The sequence below is a fragment of the Primulina tabacum genome, chromosome 5, assembly GCF_025594145.1.
Source record: "Primulina tabacum isolate GXHZ01 chromosome 5, ASM2559414v2, whole genome shotgun sequence".
Taxonomy (NCBI): Eukaryota; Viridiplantae; Streptophyta; class Magnoliopsida; order Lamiales; family Gesneriaceae; genus Primulina; species Primulina tabacum.
In genome coordinates, this window is record NC_134554.1 from 4409326 (window position 1) to 4433405 (window position 24080).

The following is a 24080-nucleotide window of genomic DNA, read 5'->3' on the forward strand; positions in this document are numbered from 1 at the left end:
TCCATCATTACGTTAAAAAAGCAGTATTGCTGTGTACGTGGAGATATGCTGCTGAAATTGAGATTTGAGAGTGTAAACTGTAAAGAGCAGCTGTCATTTTCAGACAATGATAAGTGGCATAGTTTTGCTGATCAGCACCGGAAGATGAATAACGACTCGAACAAGTAGTTTTTGGAGTTGAAAAGGGTTTAAAGTGCAGAAAAGTTACTTGTAGTTTCTCGGATATTTTCTTTACTATGTTATATCACACATCAATATTTTTGTCTTTTTTCTCTTTCTATAATATGTACTGTCTCGTGAGTCGGTACCAAATAATGGATTCAAGGCAGCAGCTGCATACATTAATTAATATACTAATTAATTAGGATTAATTTCTTTTAAAAAAAAAAATAAAAAACGAAATGTAAAAATTAATAATGTTATACATTTCATGATTTTAAAAATCAATCTTAAAATCCTTACCAAATGAGTAAATATGTTTTGAGTTTTTATTACATTCAAGTGAATTGTTTTAAGGGGTGATGAAACTGCAATATGAGAAAAATATGTAGATGTAACTTGATATCCAAAAATAAAAGCATCCATTAAAATAATATCTCAGCCAAATTCTCTCTGGAAATCTCAGTGCTGGATTTACGTGCAATACCGATTATTTCACAAAGCAGAGTGGTACAAAAATTCTTCTAGTAGAAGTTCTTTCTCCTCCCTTCTTCGTTTGGAATCAAAGAACTTACCTTAATCTAGCCTTCCTCCGCTCGAAATACCAACAATCTCATCCTCAGCAGTCAGCATATCTTTTCTAAAACCCAACAATTTAGTTCTAAACCAACTAATATCCATATTTTGGCGAAGAAGAGATGTTGAAATCATATGTTTCTTTTGTATGTACATAGCTTTTTTTTAGCAACATATATACAGTATTTTAAAAATTTTAGAATGTTTTTTAGGGAGAAATTGCTAGAATGTTGCAATAGCGATATCTTGAAAATAATGAATTTTGTCATAAATAATAATAATGAATTTCTCTATCTAAAAAAGGAAATAACGAATGTCCATGAAAGTATCCAATTTGGAACGCATATATATAACATAACTTTTAAATGATATTATTGGGTGCAATAATTATCCATGTTTGGTAGAGCGATCGAACCGTAGTGCTTGAGCTGCTGAGCGGTTTAAAAGATTTGAATTGCACCATTACTACTAGTTATAGCTTCTGGTAAAGCGGCAAGCGCTCGGTCCTACAATTGGTATCAGAGCCAAGGTCACGTGTTTGATTATCATTGATTGCAAGAAGTGTAATTATTGGAAGGGAGATTGTTGGGTGCAATAATTGTCCCTGCTTGGTAGAGCGATCGAACCGTGGTGCTTGAGCTGCTGTGTGGTTTAAAAGATTTGAGTTGCACAATTACTACTTGTTATAGCTTTGGGTAAAGCGGCAAACGTTCGGTCCTACAGATATCATTGATGTGCATAGATCATATATTAAATACATATTATTACATATAAAAAGATTCATTAATACGATGATATATAGTATATCAAGTCTGTTTCTTCTAATATAAACATAGATCAACTAGTTTGTTGAAATATTATCTGGCTTAGGTCTTTACATTATCTAATTTTTTATTAGTTCCAATTAACGCATGTAATTCAGAATCGTCTGGTTAAATTGTCGCATTACAGTCGGGAAATTTAATGCTGGTGACATTTTGCTTTATAGAAATAGGATTGCGACTAAAAATTTAATTATAAAAAATATAAGAAAAGAAAAAAACTTTACAGGAATCCCCTGGTTTGATCAAACCAGATAGTACAGTTACTCCTTAGAAAGAGCTCTTTTTACTAGGGGCAGTGTTCTAACACTCAATTTTCCCTAAACTATAACATAAGAAATGATCACCTCTTAAAAAATTATGTTACAAATATCACAAATATTGATTGAAAAATCTTACATTTACCTGTTATGTACCGAGGGGAAACTAGCTGGACTCACTCCACTATATTTCAACAAAGGAAAATGAGCAATAGATTTCCAAAGGATATGCTGTTTCCTCGACTAATGAAAAACTGTTCCCTACACCAACCAGAGGAAGTAAAAGAACACTGGACATGACGATTGTATCCAATACCACTGCAACTATATATCCAGAAAAAGTCGTCAATAATCACGTGGGAAAAAGGCAACAATTGAATAGCTGTGTTCAAAATGGCGATGACAGGAGATTGACGCAGAATATGGGCCATCCATTTCACATGTGTGAAATCGATATACATTTCCATTGTCCCACGCGAGGACTTCTGTCTAAAAGCAGTAACAAGCCCACATTGTTGGCGGATAATCCAAACATGTATCTAAAAACAATAACGAAACAATTATGTTTCTTAGCAGGGACAGAGACCCCCAAATATTAAAAGCTACATAAGACCAAGATTATCAACAAGTCATGTGAAGCATTGAGGAGATTTAAATATCCTCTGTGCACCCTGGCCCCTAGTTTAAAAATCCTCCCTTTCATTTTCTCTCTTTTCTGTTTAAGATACGTGGCAGGCTTCATATTGCATGATATAAGTAACTATTTCATGGAAAGAAGAGAGGGGTGGGGGAAAGGGGGTTCAAAATTACGAAAAGTTCCTTTCCAAGATCAAGTACCATGTTATTACAATTGCAAGGACGTGCAACCAAAATCATATAATCTGCAGTAAGTAGCAGTTAAATTAAGTCAGAGCACAGTTCAATGAACATATTCATATAATCAGGTTGGCAAACATCCATAATTGCAAAAAACAACGGACCAAAATATATTTCGGAAAGTACGACAGATTTGTACTTGCCTGCATTTGGGTGCTTTTTTTCTCCAAAAAACAAGAGCTGTGATCCACTGAACGAGAAACCCGAGATAAAATTTTCAGCATATCATAGAAAAATAATTTAAGATGCTATAATTAGTGTATTTATCACCATGGTTACCTTGAATACCGACATGAACGAAAAACTCCCAACTACTGATGGTTTCCTCCTGGGCGTGCTCTTTGCTGGTGACATATCTTGGCACCAGTTCTGAGCTATCTCCTTCAACAATGCTAGTTGTGCTTTATCCGTGCCCATAGAAATAATTGTATGTCTCATTGATTCTCTATCAGCCTCGAGAGCATGAAGCCTTGCATACAACTTCTGGATCTCTATATCTTTAACAGGAAGATGATTTAGCGACTCCATATTAATCGTCATCTCCTTGTCACGAAATGCAACAGTAGCCTTGACATCCGTGAAACCATTAGGTAAATCCCCCTGATTAACAGAATCGATTGTGTAAACCCAGTCGCTTAAATCAGCACCAACGTCTGATGCACTATCCAATTTCCTCGAATTAGAAATCTCCTCTAAATGGGAAAGTTCTGACTTCTTAAAACTGCGACCAAACTCCAGAGAATCTGTGCCAAAATCCCGACCTTTTTCTTCGCCCATCGGCTCGAGTGAATTTGAGCCGTCAGTTGAGAACTTCTTGAGATGCCTAGGAGACTGACCAACTAGTACCTTCTCAAGCAAACTTTTTGAGCCACTATATTCCCCATTGGGCTTAACTGTCCGAGGACTTTTCTCCAATTGACATATCCGGCGCTCCAAATCATTAAACTGATCCCAAGTTCTTGGAGTTTCCCCAAAGGCATATTTCTCAATGTTCGTGGCTTCGTCATCACCATCAACATAATCCTGTGAATTGCATTTTAGAGGTGGATAAATCTCACAAGGAGGAAACTCAAACTGCCCTTCAAGATTCTCAGTCAAGCTATTATTCCGGCTCAGACCCTTCTCTCCAGCGGCCTCATTATCTGTGAGACCATAACTCATCATCCTATGTTTATAGGCCTGCACCTCACATGTAAATGACTGAATGGCCTGTTCCCTCTTATACAACAAATCCTCCAGTGCTAATGTCTCCTGCTGATCATGGGCCATTTTCTCCTCTGCGTACCTCTTAAACTGCTTAGCCTCCATCTGAATCTCTGCCTTCTCCCTCTGCAACCGCAGAATCATAGACATGGCCTCATTGGCCGCTGAAGACGAGGCATTTCTCTCCTCCTCCAAGTCAGAGATGAGGTTCTGAATGGTCACCTGCTGGCTGCTGACCATTTCACGCAGAGCCACACATTCATTTCCTATCTCCACACGAGCATTTTGGGGCATTATGAGCCCTGGGATCTTGAATTCACTTTCTTCCTCGAATTCATCACATTTACGTTTCACAGACCGGAGATACGTCCCTGAAAGAGACCTGTTCATCACCGAACAGCTACATCCAGAGTCACAGCATTTGACAAGGCTGGTAGACGGCGTCGAAGGGGAACTCTTAGTCGCCATTAATCAAAAGACATCCAATAAACCTCAAGGTCCCCAATCCAATTTTACATGAATAGCTAAAGAAATCTTCCACCACCACACAAAAATCCAAAAGACGTAACACTTCACTCGATGCACATATTAATCCAATTTCCTAAATGCATAATTACCGTTTCTTTCCTCAATCTCAACACGAAGTCCAGATCAAAACATTATTTCCATTATCCCTACAAAAGAGAATCACGAAAAGACATCGATTTCGAACCCCTTAAAAGTTTTTCCACGTATAAACAAGCATGCCCAAATACCAAAACGCACGCAATATGCACATAGGCATGTTAACTTTCGTTACCTACTAGCTAGGAAAGGGAATAACGATCGATTAACCAACCGCGCTGGAATTCCATGATGCAAAAAGTTCCATCGTGTACAATCGTAGGTGGTTTCCAGTAGAATATCCGACCATACGTGAAGCAACTTCCCCGAAACTGGAGATCGAAGGAAACTGGACTTACTGTATATACGTAGACGTCGAAACCCTGGAATTCGGGGTGTTTAATCCGTTTGGGTAATCGTGTTTTCTTGAACGCTTCGTGTCTCGTGAGATGTGATTGCTGAATTTACTGCTTGTAGAGAGAGAAAGCTGGGAGGTGTTGCCTCGTTGATTTTAGAGAGAGAGATCAAGGGTATATTCGGAGACTTCAACAAAAGACCATGATTTGACCGGGAATCAAATTACATATTGGCCATCCTAATTACTCTTAATTCCACTTTTCCCCAGGAAAAAAATATATTTCTCTCGCCTAGAGAACCTCGATTAAGTTGGCCAATCGTAACTCGAGTATACACAAATGACATGTAATTTCTTTAAAATAATAAACAATTTATTTTAAATATTAATTCAATTTTATTGTTAAAACGATAAACTATTTAAATATTAATCAAATCATTGGCAATCGTGTTAAATGTCCACATCAATGGAGCCCAAGCAATCAATACGTTGTGACCCACAATTATTAGGTGTAAATTTTATAAGATGATTAATGAAAAAAATATTATTTTTAATTTTTAAAATATTATACTTTATTCTAAATATAGATCAAATATATAACAAATATAAATCTGTGATATTGTTTCACATAGATCTGTTGCTATATAGTTTTTATTCATATTTTATGAAAACACTAACAACTAAAAAGCCGAACTTAAGAAAACTAAACACTGTTTTAAACTTGGTTTTTGCATGCATTTACCAATTTAACATGGTGCCATTTCATTCATTTATATTTATATCTAATAATAATTGTAATACTGCTAGTATCAAAATGTCAAATAACTTTCATGTATAAAAATTGATGAAATCGTTTAAATCATCCATACCATATCCATATGCTATGTTTTCCGCCAATATTTCATCACAAAGAAATGGATAATATTTAATGACTTTTATTAGTAAAAATATATATATTGAGTGTAAAATGATGTCATTAGGATAAGCTTTAGTTGGTGTGAATGGAACGGCCCACATGAATGGCGTGGCGTGGCGTGGACTCAAAAGTTAGGCTTGATAAGGATTTGTTTATCCAATCTACCGTTTACAAGAACAATCAATTATTTTAATAAAGAAGAAATCTCGTACATAAATAAAATATGTGGCTGAAAATAAACATTATGTACATAAAACAATATTATTTTCTTTTATGAAAAAAAATGTATATATTATTTTGATTCGGTATTTTATGAGACGACGAATATTTATTTGTGAGATGAAATAATTGATTGGCCACTAGATTACCGTAGATCAAGAACTTTAAGATTGGATCCTACGGCGATTATGAAATTTTGATCATGACATGGCTTCTTATCATGTATTTAAATATTGGAAAGATTAGAAAACTTAAAAAGAGTAGGTCTCCTGTGAGACGGTCTCACACATCTTTATTTGTGAGACGGGTCAATCCTATCGATATTCACAATAAAAAGTAATACTCTTAGCATAAAAAATAATATTTTTTTATGGATAACCCAAATAAGATATCCGTCTAACAAAATACGACCCATGAGACCGTCTCACATAAGTTTTTGCCTAGAAACTATCATCCAACAAAGGCATGGACAACTTGATTATTAACAAAAACAAAGCTAAAACATGGAATATCCAAAACTAGGCTTTTACAATCATCGATAATCAAACCTAAACTTGAGGAATCTGACTCTGGGCGTTTACGCTTCGATGGCGATGAGAATTGAACATCATATTCAACTATGATGTGGGACGAACATAAACTTTTTAGCCAATTCAGAGCGTTTCTTATACTCATGGCTTCTTCTACTGTTGGAGAGAAACTGTCATTGCAGCCAAAACCAACGTGAAGAGCCTTCTATGTCAGGCTTTCCCGTTAATAAAGTCAAAAAAAAACTTCTGATTTAGTCCTACCAATAATGGAAGGGAAACCCAAATATTTTCCATGATTGGTAGTATATCTAACTCCTAAAGATTCGCAAATGTTGTGTTTCATCTCAGAAATCACATTTGTGCTGAAAGAAATATAGGACTTGTGAAAATTCACCATCATATCTGTCTGGATGTTAATTCATAATTGCAAAGACATTCTTTAATAACAGTGCATTCTTCTAGATTAGACCGGAGAAAAAAATGACGATAGATTGATTAGAGCCGATCTCGCTACTTTAACTCCATGAAGACACTTTGAGGTCTGAGATAATATAGTTGAACATTTTCTGCAGTCTGTTTACGATCATTATGTAAACATTGCTAAAATATATTGGGTGAAAATCAGAAATGATATCAGACCGTTTCTTCTTGGGTATCAACACAATAGATCATCGTTTAAATAATCTGGCAAGCAACAGTTATGCAATGTCTCGAAACAAGTTGTGGTGACATGCTTACCAGATATATCCCAAAAATTCTAATAATTAAAAGTCGGGGTTCTTATCATCTCGGTCTGGTAATCTATCGGGTACACGAAGAAAAAAAATAGCATTTTTCACAGCTCTTTTCATACATCCTTTCATATTTCATTTTGGTGTGTGATTAAATTGTATATCAAACATATAAGCCACACGTCTCTACTGCCTGATTGATTAGATTCAAAACAAGTCATTATTTATTTTTGGTAATTTTCTCCCATTTTGGTTTAACTTCGTCGTATGACTTTTTTAGAAGCCGTCATTCCAATGGGGCTGTTTGAAGAATTCACCAAACCCAGCCTGATAATCCATTATGTTATTTGGAACTTCGTTTCTTTTTTAAAAAAATATATATACATGTAGTTGTTTGCAAGTAGGTGACTAGCTAGCTCGGGCAAAACTGGACTGGAGGAGTTTGATTTGAGCTATCTCAAGTCGAGTTAGACTCGATTCGTATGCACGTTTACTTGCAAATTATAGAATCATTAATTCCTTAATTTATTCAATTACTTGAGGTTGTGCCTTACAGAGGTGACAAGATTTCGAAAAGGAGAGTTGAATTTAATACCATATACGTACAGCTTCAATAATTAAGAAGATGATTAGCTGCAGATTTTATATGCAAGGAAGCTGTCAAGAAAAAGACAAAAGGCCACCGTTGACTAATTATTAAAATCTTCAAAAGGGCTTTTTAGAATTCTTTCATTGAGTAGTTTATACCGGTGAAAATTGATATTTTAATGCAATAGGATCATAGGACAACGTAACTTGGCACGCAAATTAATTGAGTACGAATAATAATCTGTTTTAACCACACATTAATATAAAATTTAGAAATAAATATGAAATATATGTTTTGCTTGACTTTTACGATTCATGTGGAATCATTCCTCCCTAGAATAAATTTTAATATATATATATATATATATATTTACAATTTCAAGTTCAGACCGTTGACATTTGATGCCCCGTAATATCAACTCGACCATGGCTGGCAGTGGCTACCTTAAATTAATTCAATATCTTGTCGGCTTCCACCATGAATAACACAGCCGCCGCCGGCGGTTTTCAGAACCTCGACAACGTCGGTTACGCCATTGCAATTTCCATTGGAATCATCTTCCTCATCGTGACCATGACCTTAGCCTCGTATTGCTGCACCAGAAACAACCCAACCTTCTACTTATCAAGGTCGCAGAATCCTCAGCCAGCAGCGCCGCCGTTAGAAAACTCCCGGAACCGTGTAGTGGAAGTTGTGCTCGACGAATTAACATTATCAAGCTACCCGAAGATGCTCTTTTCTGAAGCAAAAATTAATCACAAGGATTCCACGGCGGCGTGCTGCTCCATATGTTTAGCAGATTACGAGAACAGCGACATGCTTAGAGTTCTACCGGACTGCGGCCATCTCTTCCATCTCAAGTGCGTCGATCCGTGGCTGCACAGCCACCCCACCTGCCCAGTCTGCCGTACTTCGCCGATTCCGACACCGCTGGCGGAGGTGGTTCCCCTTGCAGCCCGACCCATCGGATGATCATGATATAGCTTGTTCAATATATGTAATTAGTGATGAATTAATTATTACTTCCGTAACTTCTCTTGTATAAATGTATTATTAGTCATGAATCCCAGATAGTTGGATTAGCAAGATTTTTGCTTATTATAAACATGTATATAAATAAAAATTACAATTATTTTTCTCTATTTTGGACTGCATGCAGGGGATCAGCCTATATATTTGTAAATTTTTTAAACATATTCACATAATTGCTTCACTGTCACTCTCAATTATATTTTTATCACAATTAACAATGCATTTATTATTTTATACACTAAGGCTATGTTTGGTGTCTAGGATAGGATAATTAATTAGATTGATTACAAAACTCAAGGTAAGGATATATAATGTGTTGTGATAAAGTATGTTTTGTTTGGTAGGATTTTAATGTGTATGATAAATTTTACATTTTTTGTTGTTGAGACAAAAATACCCTAAACTAGCATTGATGACAATTTGGTATATAAAATGATATTCGTAGTAGTTTTTTCAAAATCATGTGTTCAGCTATTAATAAATAAATATTTTATTAAATTTTAGATTATAGATTATTATGTATTTATCTGATAATTTATTTTTTAATTAAAATTAATATGATTTTGCATTTTATCTAATTTTTAATATTGGTTTCTAATTATTTTTTTAATTTTATTTAGTTTCATCGTGAAGTTAATTATGTGATGTGTGTGCAAATAAAAAAATATAAATCATCAAAGAATAGAGTCCAAATCACGTAGGTTCTAACCTTCAAAACTCGTGAATTTCAATTCAATTTATATATCAACTAGTTGATAAAATTTAGATTCTTAAACTAAGTTAATGCTCAATAACATAATTTTTTTTAAAAAAAAATTACTGAACGACCGGTACAGAATGTTAAAAAAATTAATTCTTTGACAAGGAGTGTCTATATATTGTTAATATCCTTCCAAATAACATATGCACTCAGTTTAGCCAAAGAGAAGTTAGATCTAGGAATCCAAATTTTTAACTTGATTTGAGGAGCCTTGTTACTAAAAAAATATATTGCGCATTAGTCGATATCGCTAGTGGTGTAGTGATATAAATAAAAAGAGAGACGAGTTCGATCGATCTCCAGTGGAAATTTGAATTCCTACACATGAATTGGGAATGAAATTTTTGAATTCAAGAAAAAAATATAAAGAATCGTAAATAATTAATTTTTTTATAATAAAAGCTAACAAATTATAGAAAAAAATAGAAAAGGGGTTTCGCAATCTTCACAAGTTTGATTTGTTTTTGCCGTGTGGGGTTACCATAAATAAAAAAGGGATAAATTTGTAATTTAGGTTATATTTTAGGAGATAGATTGTCAATCCTAGCAAAACAAAGGGATTTCTTTTCAATCAAGTAAGGTTTTTTTAAAACGGGCTACTTGATTAATTGAGCCCATAAAAAATGAGACAAATATAGGATTAATAATCTATCTTTTGCTTATCACCCATACCAAACATAGCCTAAGCGAAAAATAACATAGAGAATAAGAAAATAAAACAAGTTTGGGTATTTTTTTTGGTGCGTCATGGATAATATTCAAAGGCTAAACATATATATTATAAGATAATAAATTATTTCAAACTTTAAAACATGTAATTTTGAAGCTTGTGTGTGACACGCAAAGGAAATACTCAAATCTCAAAGTATAAATCGCTCATAATTTTTAACTACATTATTAAATAATTAATTAAATTTTAGGCCAACAATCTCATAAAGTATGACATTCAAATAATTAATAAATTATATGGCGTAATTAATAAGCTTCACTCAATTAATATTACCCATTCAATTACACTTGCAAAATATAAAATAAGAGAACGGACCCGGTCAATTAATCTATCCTACTCCCCCTTTAATTTATTATAATGTTTCTTTAACCATTAGAAAATTAAAAAATGTAACTAACATTAAAAATTTACGTAATCTCCAACCACGGCATCACATTAGTGTCGCACCCTTCGTGGTGGTGTTCCAATCCAGCACTTTCACTTGTGGTGCATCACTGTAGTTGCGCCATTTTTTAAAAAAATTTATTGAGTAATTTAGTTTAATTTAATTATTCTATATTTCAATTTAATAATAAATTTTATAATTTTTGAAATTTTAAATAAATATTAAATTAAATTTCTTTAATATTTTGAAATATTAGTCATAAAAATTTTAAAACTTTGAATTAAATTACTAACACGTTAAAAAGAGTGGAAATTACCATAAATACCAATTATTACGAAACAACCACTGACAACTATAACTACTAACAAACAACAACAAATTACCGAGAATATTCTATTGTACTGCAAAATGTAGTACACTGAGTTGAAGATGATTTTTGTGTAGTATAAATGTAACGCAAAATATAATACAGAATGTGGTATAATAGGTTAGAGATGATCTTACTCTCTCATATCAAAAAATTGAAACTTTTCATTTTCTTTTATTTTATTCTCCATTTTAACTTCGGTGAATAGAAATATATACAGAAACTGTGCAATCTTTAGTTAAATATAAACTTTAAAATGAAAATGGAAAAAATATATAAAAACAATACGTAATTTTGAAGATTTAAGCAATTGTATATTTACATTTACTGCAGCATTTACAGATTGTTAGAATAAGTTTATTAGCATTTACAAATCAGTAAAATAAATATTTGTTATAATAATTATTTTAAAATTAGTATTTTACTACAAAAATAAGAATAATAGAAGTTAAAATTGTAGATATCAACGTGAACAATTTATCCTCGAATATAAATTTGAAATATAGAATATTGCTTTTTTAAAAAATAAATTAATGTTAACATTAGAAACTAACATTTTTTTTAATCTTATATTTTTCTTTTTGTTAATCATGGTTAGAAAATCATGAAATATTAAATATATTTTTTTCGTCTCTAATGATTAAAACAATATGTGTAGGTATCTTCTGAGACGATCTCACGAATCTTTATCTGTGAGACGGGTCAACCCTATCGATATTCACTATAAAAAGTAATATTCTTAGCATAAAAAGTAATGGTGAGACCGTCTCACACAAATTTATACGGGTAAATCCTACCGATATTCACTATAAAAAGTAATGCTATTAGCATAAAAAAATAATCGTGAGACTGTCTCACACAAATTTTTGTCAAGTAATATTGTAATAAAGCAATAATAACCCGCACAGAATAGGATAATAGGATAAAATTGGCCGGGACCATTGGACACGAAATATAGCATCCCTTGTTAACTCCAATGACAACTCGCTGATTCCAATTATTCTCGGAATATAATTATGGGAAAATTGTAATTTTCATTTCCATTTGAAAGTTCTGTACATTTTAAAATAAGATTTTAGTAATATGTTTTCAATTTTTGTAATGGTAACAATTTTTTTAAATAAAAAGTGCTAGTGTAACACTACGTCCATGTTAATTCGACATCATATCGACGAAAAGTTTGAAAAAATACCAAAATTATGAATAGGAAATTCGGTAACACAAATTAAAAAAAAAAGTATACAAATTAAATAAAGTTTTGGAGTTCTGGGTTCATATATGTAATAATATAATCTGCCCTAAATTTTATAATTTTACAGCCAGACAATTCTAGCTGTCCTAGGTACGTAAAATACAAGATTATAGTCAAGTCAACCCCTTCACACATACCTACCTCTCTCTTTTACGTTAAATTCATCGAACACCTGTAAAATAACAAGAATTCAGTGAATCCAAACGTGGTTCTAAGCTCTAAACTCACAAAGAACTAAAAAAAATAAAAAATACAGTTGAAAAGAAAGATCAAGATTTTGGTATGGGTGGAATAGGAAATTTGCTTTCTTTCAGGTTTACATTTGTTGGTAAAATAGCTACGATTGTGGGTTTCTTGCAGGTATGTTCCGCAAATGTACGAATTTAATTTATTTATTTTTTAAAAAAGAGAGCAATGATTTTCTTTTCTTGAGCTGAATTCTTCGTAAAATTTATATATGCAGTATTAGAAGAGTAGTTACAAATCTTGTGCATCAATGGTCTAGCTCAATTTAGCATATATCCATAGTAAAAATTACGTATATAAATAATTACTGAATAAAAAATCTTACTTTTGATAGTCGAAACTCTAATCGGCCGTGTCAGTTGTTCTGGCCTGAATGCTTATTAGCAATTTATAAAGAACTGTGAAACTGCAAAGTTTTTATTGAGTTTTAACCTTTTCACGGTACCTTTATACAACTTCTTGTTGATCCCATTTTTATTAATCATATATATTATGGTTAGGAATTTTTCAACTAATATCTCATATGAAAAATACACAGGAAATATCACGAGTTAACAAAATAGAATAATATAGAGCTTTTTGGATAAAGATCAAAAGCAAATGCAGGAAAACTTAGATCCAAAGTAAACAATATTATATCACTGTAAAAATATATGTGATCCATTGTTCAACATTGTGATGGGATTTTTGTTCGAATAGTAAATCAAAATCCATTTTGATTAAATATTTATTGGAGATGATATAATGTGTTCTATTAATAAAATTATGCATGCTTTGATTTTTTCACACATAGTTGCATTCTTTTGCAGAAATTACAACATCTCCATCGTATGCGAAGGGGCATGCATTTAAATGCATCTACATTTTATGTATTTGGAGGAGCAAAAGTCGTGAACAACAACTTGGATTATTAGGTTTGATGGTCCAAATAAACAAAATCGACTTGCGCTTCCTCCATCATACCAACTCTACAAGTTATAATATATCACCGTATGATGGTTTTGACATTTTGATTCTAAGTTACGAGACTATATATGTAAATTATCAGGTCACAAATATGTCATTTTGATTCTAAGTTACGAGACTATATATGTAAATTATCAGGTCACACAAATATGTCGTATAACGTAACAAGTTATGAGAATGAACGTAAATTTTTTGGCATTAGAAATTATAAAAGTACTTGTGATTTGGTGTCTTCAATTGTGATTGATTGTAATACGTGCCAATTATATTATTCTTGTCTATCAAAGATCTAATTATGGAAACAATAAAGAAAAGATTTGAATAACAAATCACATTTTATCTTCTTATGATGCATATGAAAAGTAAACAACTGTTCAAAACGACCGGCATTTAAAATATTGACCAGGAGTGTTTTATGCTACTGAAAACCTGAAAACGAGGAAATGCAGATGCACTCATAGTTCCAAGAAACTAGCTTTACTAAAATCAGTTTTCGCATTGTCAGTATTTCAAAGAAATGTCCATTGATCTCTTAGACTAGTGGCGAGAGTGAGGTCCCAGATTCTGGATTCAAATATCACTTTTGCATATAATTCAGTTAGTTTATATTTAGATTTAGATTGGAAATCATATCCTCGTTGTAATATTTATTAAAAAAACCAATGAAATGTGCCTGTGTATTTGTGTTCTACAGTCAATGGAGAGGAATTAGGCCAGGGAACTTCAAAGCTGGAAGAAAAAATACCTTCCGTAGCCTAAAGCAGAACAAAGATGTCTCAAGTCTTTGCAAAATAGCAAAGTTACATGGTTGTTCCTATTACAAATACAAAAAAATAGACCAACTTTAATTGGCAGGTGCTTCAACTAGCTGAGATTATTTCTTTGTACATAGACAGTAATATACAAGTTCAAATGCTGGCAATGGTATGGTTAGCGTCCAGAGGCTGTGTCTTTGGTCCGAGTTACACCAAGTGAACGTTTGTACATGTTTAGAGAAAAAACAAAATATAGAAATATTTTAACAAACACGTAATCGCCATAGATCACATCCAATTCAGACATTCCTTCTCATATTCTTATCTTTTGCACGTACAGAATCTCAGTATCATGAACTAAGTAAAAGTTTCAGCATCTAACAAATATTGCTTTACTGGTTCATACTGAGGAACAGACATCCCTATAACTAAACTTTGGACATGATCTCGATGGACAACCGTGGCTGGGAGATGTTAGTTAGCTTGCATCTACACGTCTCCAAGCTCATTACAAACATAATCCCAAACAGAGGAATCAGCTAAGCCACAGTTGTATCAACGATAAAAATATATATCACATCATACACAAAATACTTGCAATGATCAATTGGAAAGACACCACAACACAAACATGATTCACATAGTCAAAACATTCAAGTACAAGGAAATAAGACCTTCAACCCAATAAAACGAACAACACGATAAAAGCATAAGAAAAGGGGTGGCACAATCCATGAAATACTCAGAATTCAAAGTCAAATTACACACTCGATAATGCAATAAGATGATATCTAGAGCCTCGAGAGAATGGAAAAACCATTAGCAAGGTAACCAAATATTATATTCAGTAAACCTTTTTTATCACGTAGACCTCCAACAGATACCGAAACCGCGTAGCAAATATACGTGCAATATCCATAAAGATCTTTTGCATGTAAACAAACGGTAGATTCAACAACTGCTGCTGGAAAACACATAAACATGGCATTATCTCTGGAGGGTGTAATCTCCACCCATGTATGAAACAGTAAATGAGACATACAAAAATAAGCGAATGAGTATCATAATTATATTCGTGCAAACATTTCATTTATGCTATAAGTGGCAAAAATACTTTATTCGGTCTCTAAATTGCCTTCACTGGATGGGCCGGATGGACATAAACGCACGGAATCACAGAACAAAACCCAAACAAGAAGATTCCCAAGAAACGAGAACATTTTTCTATATATGCACAAGCATAGCCTGATTAGATCCAAAAATCCAGGTCTTTGGAAACCAAAGAATCTACCTCAAACAGGCTCATTGTCGTCCCAAGTTTCAATCAGAAGATGATATTCCACGAAAATTATGGTAGGTGGCACACTCCTGTTCCAGAATCGTTTACTAAAATCGATAACTTATTTTAAACAACAAATGTACACACAAAAACATAAAACTGCTGCGTAATTTAACAGCACTTAACTGATTCGAAAAGAAAATTCGAATCCAATTTCATATAAACAAATGCTGATAAATGTAAATATTTTTTTTTATCTATCATACATTATCACGATAAATATTTGTATTAGTACACCACAAGGGAGAGGCTCTGACCGGGATAGAAGAACCACAGTATACCTCCAACAGATCACGAAACCGCGCCTCAGAAGACTTTAACATCAAAGGCAATGACAAGCACACTTGCTTCTCCACACACATTTTGTGCCTGGGCTTTATCCTATTATCAAAACTAAAGGAAAAGTACTGCGGGAAGACAACCAATTCTTTCAACTCCCTCCCCATTTCCACAACAAAGTAATCGAATTTTGGCTTCAGATTCTCCTTTATACTATAACAAAACAATGTTGGGAACCTCCTGAACATAACTATAGTGTCCTTGTAAGAAAAACCCAGCTTCTGCAAGTACTCAATTCGGGGAATGAACTTGGATTCAACGCAGCAGGACAGAAGAGAGGAATAACTAGCAACTTTCTCGATGCCGATGGTACCCTGGAGAAAGTAGAGAGTGGGTCGGAGCTGCCGGTCGACGCTGCGGGTTAATAGGCGTGGCCGGCGATGAATAACGTGGCGAAGATTAACGGCATCCACGTGGGCTTCACGGAGGAGAAAAGTGGTGGCGGGGATGATGACCGTGGAGGTTGGGGAAGTTAACAAATCAGGGCACATGGGGAAAATACGGCGGAGATCCTGCACGGTGAGACCCAGTGAAAACAGGAAGTCGACAGTGCATTTAACCTGGGAAAGGGGTGTGGAAATCAAAGGGGGATGGGAGTGGAGGCAGTAAAGGGAGTCCACACCCAAAGAGTCTAAATAGAGAAGCAATTCTTGAAGGGGAGGAGGGGAACTGGTCGTTGGGGATCCGTCTTCAGGGGATTTGATGAGGGAGGGGGGTTTGGGCAGAAAGGGAAGGGCAACCGTGGAGGATTTGGGAGGTAAATGCAGGTGATTGGGGCGAGAAATGAAGGGGAATTGTGGGTTGTGAAGGTGGAAGGGGGTGGAAGTGAAATGGAGAGTTTCTTGCATGGTAGTTGCTACATTCTCTGAATCGAAGGAGAGGAATAATGTCAATGGTCGGCGGCGGTGGTGGCGGAGGCCATGGCGGTGGTGAAGCGGAAGAAGATAAGGTGCAGAAAGCTTTCGTGCAAATGTTATCTGGAAATCTCGAGTTTTGGTAGATAACGCCTTGCTTGATCAAATACCCATTCTTATTCACTTTTATAAACTAAGTTATTTTAATAATTAAATCTCATAAAAAATGTTTGTTATAAATTTATGGATAATCATTTATCTAAAAAAATTAAATTATTTATCATTTATTTCATATTAATCAAACTATTAAATATAAAAATACAATATTATATTTTGTAGTTATTATTTATCTAAAAATAAATTTATAATTTACTATCTTATTTCGAATTAATCAATTAACCTAAATATATTATTATCAATTAATTAAAAATATTTTAGTAATCACATAATTTTGCTAAACCACATTTTGTTTGGATAAATAAATTATTTTATCAACAAAAAATTTAATATACGTATTTAAAAAAAAATTATTTCAAAAACACCATAAACTAGAATTTAAGTATCACCCTATTAGGTGATTAACTCAATTTTTAATTGATTAGAGTGTTAATAAGTAGTGAATTTTAATGGACTAGATATAACATTATCATTAGAGATGTAATCGAGTCGAGTCGAGTCGAGTCGAACTCTTGAATGTTTGAGCTTGACTCGTTTATAATCGAACCGAGCTCGAGCTTTATATGATGAATATGTTCATGGCTCACGAACTTATTCAAACTTTTGTCGAGCCTAAACGAATTTAATAAATATGATTTATATATTTAAATTTTTATTAAATTCATTAAAAAATAAATTATATATTCAAAGAAAAATATAACATTCTTATTAAAATTTGTAAATTTATTATAATAAATAAATTTAATAAATTTTTCTATATATTTCATAATTAATGTACAAAATCAATAAATCAAATATCAAAACTATTTTTTTTTATTTAAAAGATGACTCATGAACTTACCTACAAACATGTTCACGATGTAACGAGCCGAATATTGCAAAGTCTGAGCTTTATTTGTTTATCTTAACGAGCTTCATTGAACGAGCTCAAATAAGCTTTTTTCGAATCGAGTTTCGAATAGCTCATAAACGGTTTGGTTCATTTATATCTCTAATTATTATTTTATATATTCCTAAATTTAAGGGGTTAGAAAGTAGGGGTGTCAAAATGCAACACGACCCGTCAACCCGACACGAAAAAAAATCAGGTTCGGATTGGTGTTTTTCGGGTTCGGTTCGGTTCAGGTCGGGTGGGTTCGGGTTAGTACCAGGTTAGACGGGTTTCAGGTTGGGTCAGGTTGGGTCGCGGGTTGACCCGAAAACTTTTTTTTTTTGAAAATATTACATATATTTTTATATATTGTATATTTGAACAAAATTTATTGTATATTTATATGATAAATTTTCATTATTTAATATTTATTTTGTATATATTTTTTTTAACAATTGTTTATTTGATTTAGTAAATATAATTTAATTTTTTACAATTAAATTTTCTGTTGTGAAAAAGTAAAAATTTATGGTAAAAAGTAAAAATATCAAACTCTCAAAATTTACCAAACTACACACTTTATAATATTTTTCTCTCTACTCAATTGTGAATTTTTTCACAAATGGTGAGCTTATTTATAGAATTTTTTTACAAATAATCCAAAAATAAAATACATCATTACCTACATCATCACACACTAATTTTCAATATTTACAACTCTTATTTTCAACATTCAAATATTCAATACACACATTTTAAATATTAATTTTCAACACTTCCCCTTGTGATGATGATCATAATGATTGTCTTCATTACGTGTTTTTATAGTGCCTCGTTAAAAATCTTACTAGGAAAAACCCATTGGGATAAAAACCATAGTAAGGGAAAAAGAGTGCAGTCACGTAAACTCCCCCTCATGTTGACACGAACAATTCTTCACAAATTTCGTAGATTGCGCATCCCAATATTATATATGTGCTTTCTGAATATTGACGTAGGAAGTGCATTTGTGAAGAGATCTGATGAGTTTTCACTTGATTGAATGTGACGAACATCAATACATTTATTCTTCTCTAGCTCTTTGGTGAATGCGAAGAACTTAGGAGGAATATGTTTAGTTCTGTCATTTTTTATGTATCCCTCTTTCATTTGAGCAACACATGCAGCATTATCTTCATATAGTATCACAGGCTTCTCGTCGAATGATAATCCACATGAGATTTGGATATGTTGGGTCATTGATTTTAACCATACACATTCACGGCTTGCTTCATGTAGTGCAATAATCTCGGCATGGTTTGACGAAGTTGTTACGAGTGTTTGTTTCTGTGAACGCCAAGAAATTGCAGTGCCTCCACGAGTAAATACATATCCAGTTTGGGAACGTGCCTTGTGTGGATCAGATAAGTATCCAGCATCAGCATAACCAATTATACTTGGATTAGCACCTTTTGAATATAAAAGTCCCAAGTCTGTCGTTCCTCGTAGATAACGGAATATATGTTTAATTCTGTTCCAGTGTCTCTTTGTTGGATATGTGCTAAATCTTGCCAACAAATTTACGGCAAAAGATATATTAGGCTTTGTACAATTTGTAAGATACATAAGGGCACCGATAGCACTTAGATATGGTACTTCTGGACCAAGAATATCTTCATCATCTTCACATGGACGGAATGAATCTTTTTCTATGTTTAATGATCTAACAACCATTGGAGTACTTAAAGGATTTGATTTATCCATATTAAAACGTTTAAGGATCTTTTCTGTATAATTTGTCTGGTGAACAAACATTTCACATTCTTTTTGTTCAATTTATAAACCCAGACAATAATTGGTTTTTCCAAGATCCTTCATTTCAAATTCTTCCTTCAAGTATGACACAACTTCTTGAATTTCCTTATTCGTTCCAATGATGTTTAAATCATCAACATATACAACAATAATTACGCATCCGGATGTTGTTTTCTTAATGAAAACACAAGGGCATATTGAATTATTTACATATCCCTTTTTCATCAAGTGATTACTTAGTCGATTATACCATATTCGACCGGATTGCTTTAACCCATATAATGATCTTTGTAATTTCACAGAATAACATTCTCTGGGTTTTGAACTTTGTGCTTCAGGCATCTTAAATCCTCCAGGGATTTTCATATATATATTACTATCAAGCGATCCATATAAGTAAGCTGTAACAACATCCATAAGACGCATTTCTAAATTTGCAGATACCGCCAAGCTAATCAAATACCGAAACGTAATTGCATCCATCACGGGAGAATACGTTTTTTCATAATCAATTCCAGGCTTTTGAGAAAAACCTTGTGCAACAAGTCGAGCTTTATATCTTACTATTTCATTTTTCTCATTTCGCTTTCGAATAAAAACCCATTTGTATCCAACAGGTTTTACACCTTCAGGTGTAAGGACTATAGGTCCAAAAACATTACGTTTATTTAGCGAATCCAATTCAACCTGGATGGCTTCTTTCCATTTTATCCAATCCTGCCGATTTTTACATTCACCAAAAGATTTTGGTTCATGATCTTCATTATCATTTATGATGTCGATTGCCACATTATAAGAAAATATATCATCAATTTCTTCTATATCTTTTCGCTTCCATATTTTTTCAGTATTAATATAATTGATAGAGATTTCATGATTCTCGTCAGTTTGTGGTTCTGACAGAACATTTTCATCATCATGTGTTTCTTCATGAACACCATTCTCTATTTTGTGATCATCATGTGTTTCTTCAGGGACATCATTCTTTATTTTGTGATCATCGTGTTTCTCTATGAATTTTCTTTTTCGAGGATTTTTATCCTTGGAACCGACTGGCCTTCCACGCTTCAGGCGTTTAATGACATCATGAGTATCTTCAATTTGTTTATTCGGAATTTCAATTCGAGCAGGGGCATTTGCAACATGTATATATGATTTAGTTACCCTTTTTGTGTCTGCAAATTCATCTGGTATTTGATTTGCTATTCTTTGCAAGTGCACAATTTGCTGTACATCTTTTTCACATTGTTTTGTTCTTGGATCCAGATGTAACAATGATGATATATATCATGTAATTTCTTTTTCGGTATGTTTCTGTTCTCCCCCTAACATTGGGAAGATTTTCTCATTAAAATGACAATCAGCAAAACGTGTTGTGAACACGTCGCCTGTCTGAGGTTCAAGATATCGAATGATTGATGGACTATCATAACCGATATAAATTCCAACCTTTCTTTGAGGTCCCATTTTCTTTCGTTGCGGTGGTGCAATAGGCACATACACCATACATCCAAAAATTATCAGATGAGAAATGTCTGGTTCTTTACCAAATGCAAGCTGCAATGGGAAGTATTTATGATATGCACTTGGTTTGATACGAATTAATGCAGCAGCATGTAAAATTGCATGTCCCCATATAGAAATATGGAGCTTTGTTTTCATAATCATTGGTCTAGCAATCATTTGCAGACGTTTAATCAATGATTCAGCCAATCCATTCTGTGTATATACATGAGCAACATGATGTTCAACAATGATTCCCATAGACATACAATAATCATTGAAAGTATGGGAAGTAAATTCACCAGCATTATCAAGTCTAATTTTCTTGGTTGTATAATCGGGAAATTGATTCCTCAATTTTATAATTTGAGCAAGTAATCTTGCAAATGCAACATTTCGAGTTGACAATAAACATACATGTGACCATCTGCTGGAGGCATCAATCAATACCATAAAGTATCTGAATGGTCCACATGGTGGATGGATTGGTCCACAAATATCACCCTGAATACGTTCAAGAAACATTGGTGATTCAGTTTGGATTTTGGCTGGTGATGGTCTTATAATAAGTTTTCCAAGAGAACATGCTTTACATTGAAACTTATTATTCTGAAAGATCTTCTGGTCTTTCAGCGGATGACCATGTGTATTTTCTATAATTCTTCGCATCATTGTTGAACCAGGATGTCCTAATCGATCATGCCAATTGGTTAATATTGAAGAATTATCAACTACCATGTTTGATTCAATGAGACTTATATGTGTATAATGCAATCTAGTAGGGAGCATTGGTAGTTTTTCAATCACATATTTTTTTCCTGATTAATATGTGATAAGACACATATACTTCTCATTCCCTTCATTTATTATTTGAGTATCATAACCATGTGAATATATATCATTAAAACTCAACAAATTTCTTTTCGATTGTGGTGAATATAAAGCATCATTGATCAAAAATTTTGTACCATTAGGTAACAAAAATTGTGCTTTACCACATCCTTTAATCAAGTCTACAGGACCTGATATTGTATTCACCGTTGTTTTTGTTGGTTTTAGTTCCAAGAAATATCTTTTATCTCGGATGATAGTGTGCGTTGTACCACTATCGGGTATGCAAACTTCAGCTTTGCTCATAGCATTTTCCATATTTGAACTTCAAAAAAAATATGCAATGAAATAAAATTACTGACAATACATATCATAATTGTACAATAAAACATTATTATATGAATACATGAAAAATAAATTATTGTACATTTATATTCTACCTTATATTGTTCATTCTCAGAGAAATCATTGAGAAAATCAGTAGCATCAATATTGTTCATTTCTATCCCACCAACATATTGATCATTTCCAGAGAAATCATTCATAAAATCAGCAGCATCAAAATGAGTTGAATCACTCAAACGGTCACTGCGTTCAGTGAAGTTGGTCTCTTTTTCTTTCCCCTTTATCGATTCTTTATAGAGCTTGCAAAGGTGCTCAGGGGCTCGACAAATACGAGATCAATGTCCTGGAGTGCCGCATCTGAAACAAGAACTTTCAAATCTGTTCGAGTGATTTTCATTAACACTCATGTTCTCATGATACCTTTTCTGTGGATGGTTCGTGACGTCCTTTTGAGATGAGTTATAAAAATAACTATCTCTATTGTTTTCAAAACCACGACCTCGACCACGACCACGACCAATTCCACGTCCACGTCCACCACCACGACCTCTACCTCGACCTCGACCAAAACCTTGTCTCTGGATTTGATTTTGGTTTCCAGGTTTAAATTCATTTTTACTTACAACATTTACTTCTGAAAATGCTGTTGATCCAGTGGGTCGGGACTGATGATTTCTCATTAATAGCTCGTTGTTCTTTTCCACCACAAGAAGACAGGCGATGAGTTCAGAATATCTTGCAAATCCACGCACTCTATATTGTTGCTGTAAAGTTATATTTGATGCGTGAAACGTGGAAAATGTTTTTTCAAGCATTTCCGATTCTGTAACCTCATGTCCACAAAATTTTAGCTGCGAGATTATTCGATACATCGCTGAATTATAATCACCGACTTTCTTAAAATCTTGGAATCTTAACATATTCCATTCATCACGGGCGGTCAGAAGTATAACTTCCCTTATATGTTCAAATCTTTCTTTCAATCCTTTCTACAGAGCCATGAGATCTTTTTCGATGAGATATTCACATTTTAAACCTTCATCGAGATGTCGACGCAAAAATATTATAGCTTTTGCTTTTTCTTGTGATGAAGATATCCCATTTTCTTTAATGGTCTCGCTTAGACCCAATGACTCAAGATGCATTTCTACATCGAGAGTCCATTGCATATAATTTTTTCCCGTGATGTCGAGCGCAACAAATTCGAGCTTTGTCAAACTTAACATTGTGGTACTAAAAAAATTACGATGCATTTTATTAGTTAATGAATATTGCAATACAAAGTAATGGATAAACAACAAGTACAAGCATTTGTAAAAATAAAGAAAACACACGAGGAGGATATTCTCCGATAAATAAAAGACTCGTGAGTATGATAACCAAAATAATTAAAAACAACCTTGAGAAAGCCATCTTCTTTTTTGTTCGAAAAATTTGATGAATAATAATTTTTAGAGAATAGGAGAAAGTTGGAGTGATTGAAAGAGTTTGTGAGATCATATTTATTGGGCAAAAACTAGCCGTTTTGTTACCGTTTATGACCGTTGGTGTAAAAAAATAAATGTATGTATTTGTATAATTTTATGGTAATAATATGATATATATAATATTAGTCATGTTTAAATAATTATGTATATCATATCATATTATTGTAATGGGGTGTCATAAGTTATTTTGTTTAAAAACCTTATAGGCT

The 24080-nt window shown here is 33.3% G+C and overlaps 3 protein-coding genes and 1 long non-coding RNA gene across 10 annotated transcripts; 2 read left to right on the forward strand and 2 right to left on the reverse strand.

Moving 5' to 3' along the window:
• Positions 1–2115: 2115 nt before the first annotated feature.
• On the reverse strand, positions 2116–5034 carry LOC142545695 (myosin-binding protein 7-like). Of its 4 annotated transcripts, none has more exons than XM_075653040.1 (4): positions 4858–5034; positions 2972–4569; positions 2836–2882; positions 2116–2355 (listed from the first exon to the last, which is right to left on the reverse strand). In XM_075653040.1, the coding sequence occupies exons 2-4, from the start codon at positions 4361–4363 to the stop codon at positions 2253–2255; spliced, it is 1542 nt and encodes a 513-aa protein (XP_075509155.1). In that variant the 5' UTR covers positions 4364–4569; positions 4858–5034; the 3' UTR covers positions 2116–2252. The 4 variants fall into 4 exon arrangements, with proteins under 4 accessions (XP_075509155.1, XP_075509154.1, XP_075509153.1 ...); XM_075653039.1 differs by having other exon boundaries at positions 4699–5034; XM_075653038.1 differs by having other exon boundaries at positions 4695–5034.
• Positions 5035–8250: 3216 nt separating this feature from the next.
• Positions 8251–8980, forward strand: LOC142544609 (RING-H2 finger protein ATL70-like). The gene has a single exon (XM_075651639.1). The coding sequence runs from the start codon at positions 8316–8318 to the stop codon at positions 8808–8810; it is 495 nt and encodes a 164-aa protein (XP_075507754.1). The 5' UTR covers positions 8251–8315; the 3' UTR covers positions 8811–8980.
• A 3396-nt stretch (positions 8981–12376) lies between these two features.
• On the forward strand, positions 12377–15031 carry LOC142545698 (uncharacterized). Its single transcript, XR_012820320.1, has 2 exons — positions 12377–12724; positions 13420–15031. It is a non-coding gene; the product is annotated as an uncharacterized LOC142545698 (long non-coding RNA).
• On the reverse strand, positions 14406–17029 carry LOC142545697 (protein SEEDLING LETHAL 1, chloroplastic-like). Of its 4 annotated transcripts, none has more exons than XM_075653043.1 (3): positions 15952–17029; positions 15623–15699; positions 14406–14835 (listed from the first exon to the last, which is right to left on the reverse strand). In XM_075653043.1, the coding sequence occupies exons 1-2, from the start codon at positions 16855–16857 to the stop codon at positions 15652–15654; spliced, it is 954 nt and encodes a 317-aa protein (XP_075509158.1). In that variant the 5' UTR covers positions 16858–17029; the 3' UTR covers positions 14406–14835; positions 15623–15651. The 4 variants fall into 4 exon arrangements, with proteins under 4 accessions (XP_075509158.1, XP_075509157.1, XP_075509156.1 ...); XM_075653041.1 differs by having other exon boundaries at positions 14408–14835; positions 15928–17029; XM_075653042.1 differs by having other exon boundaries at positions 14406–15699.
• Between the last annotated feature and the right edge of the window lie 7051 nt (positions 17030–24080).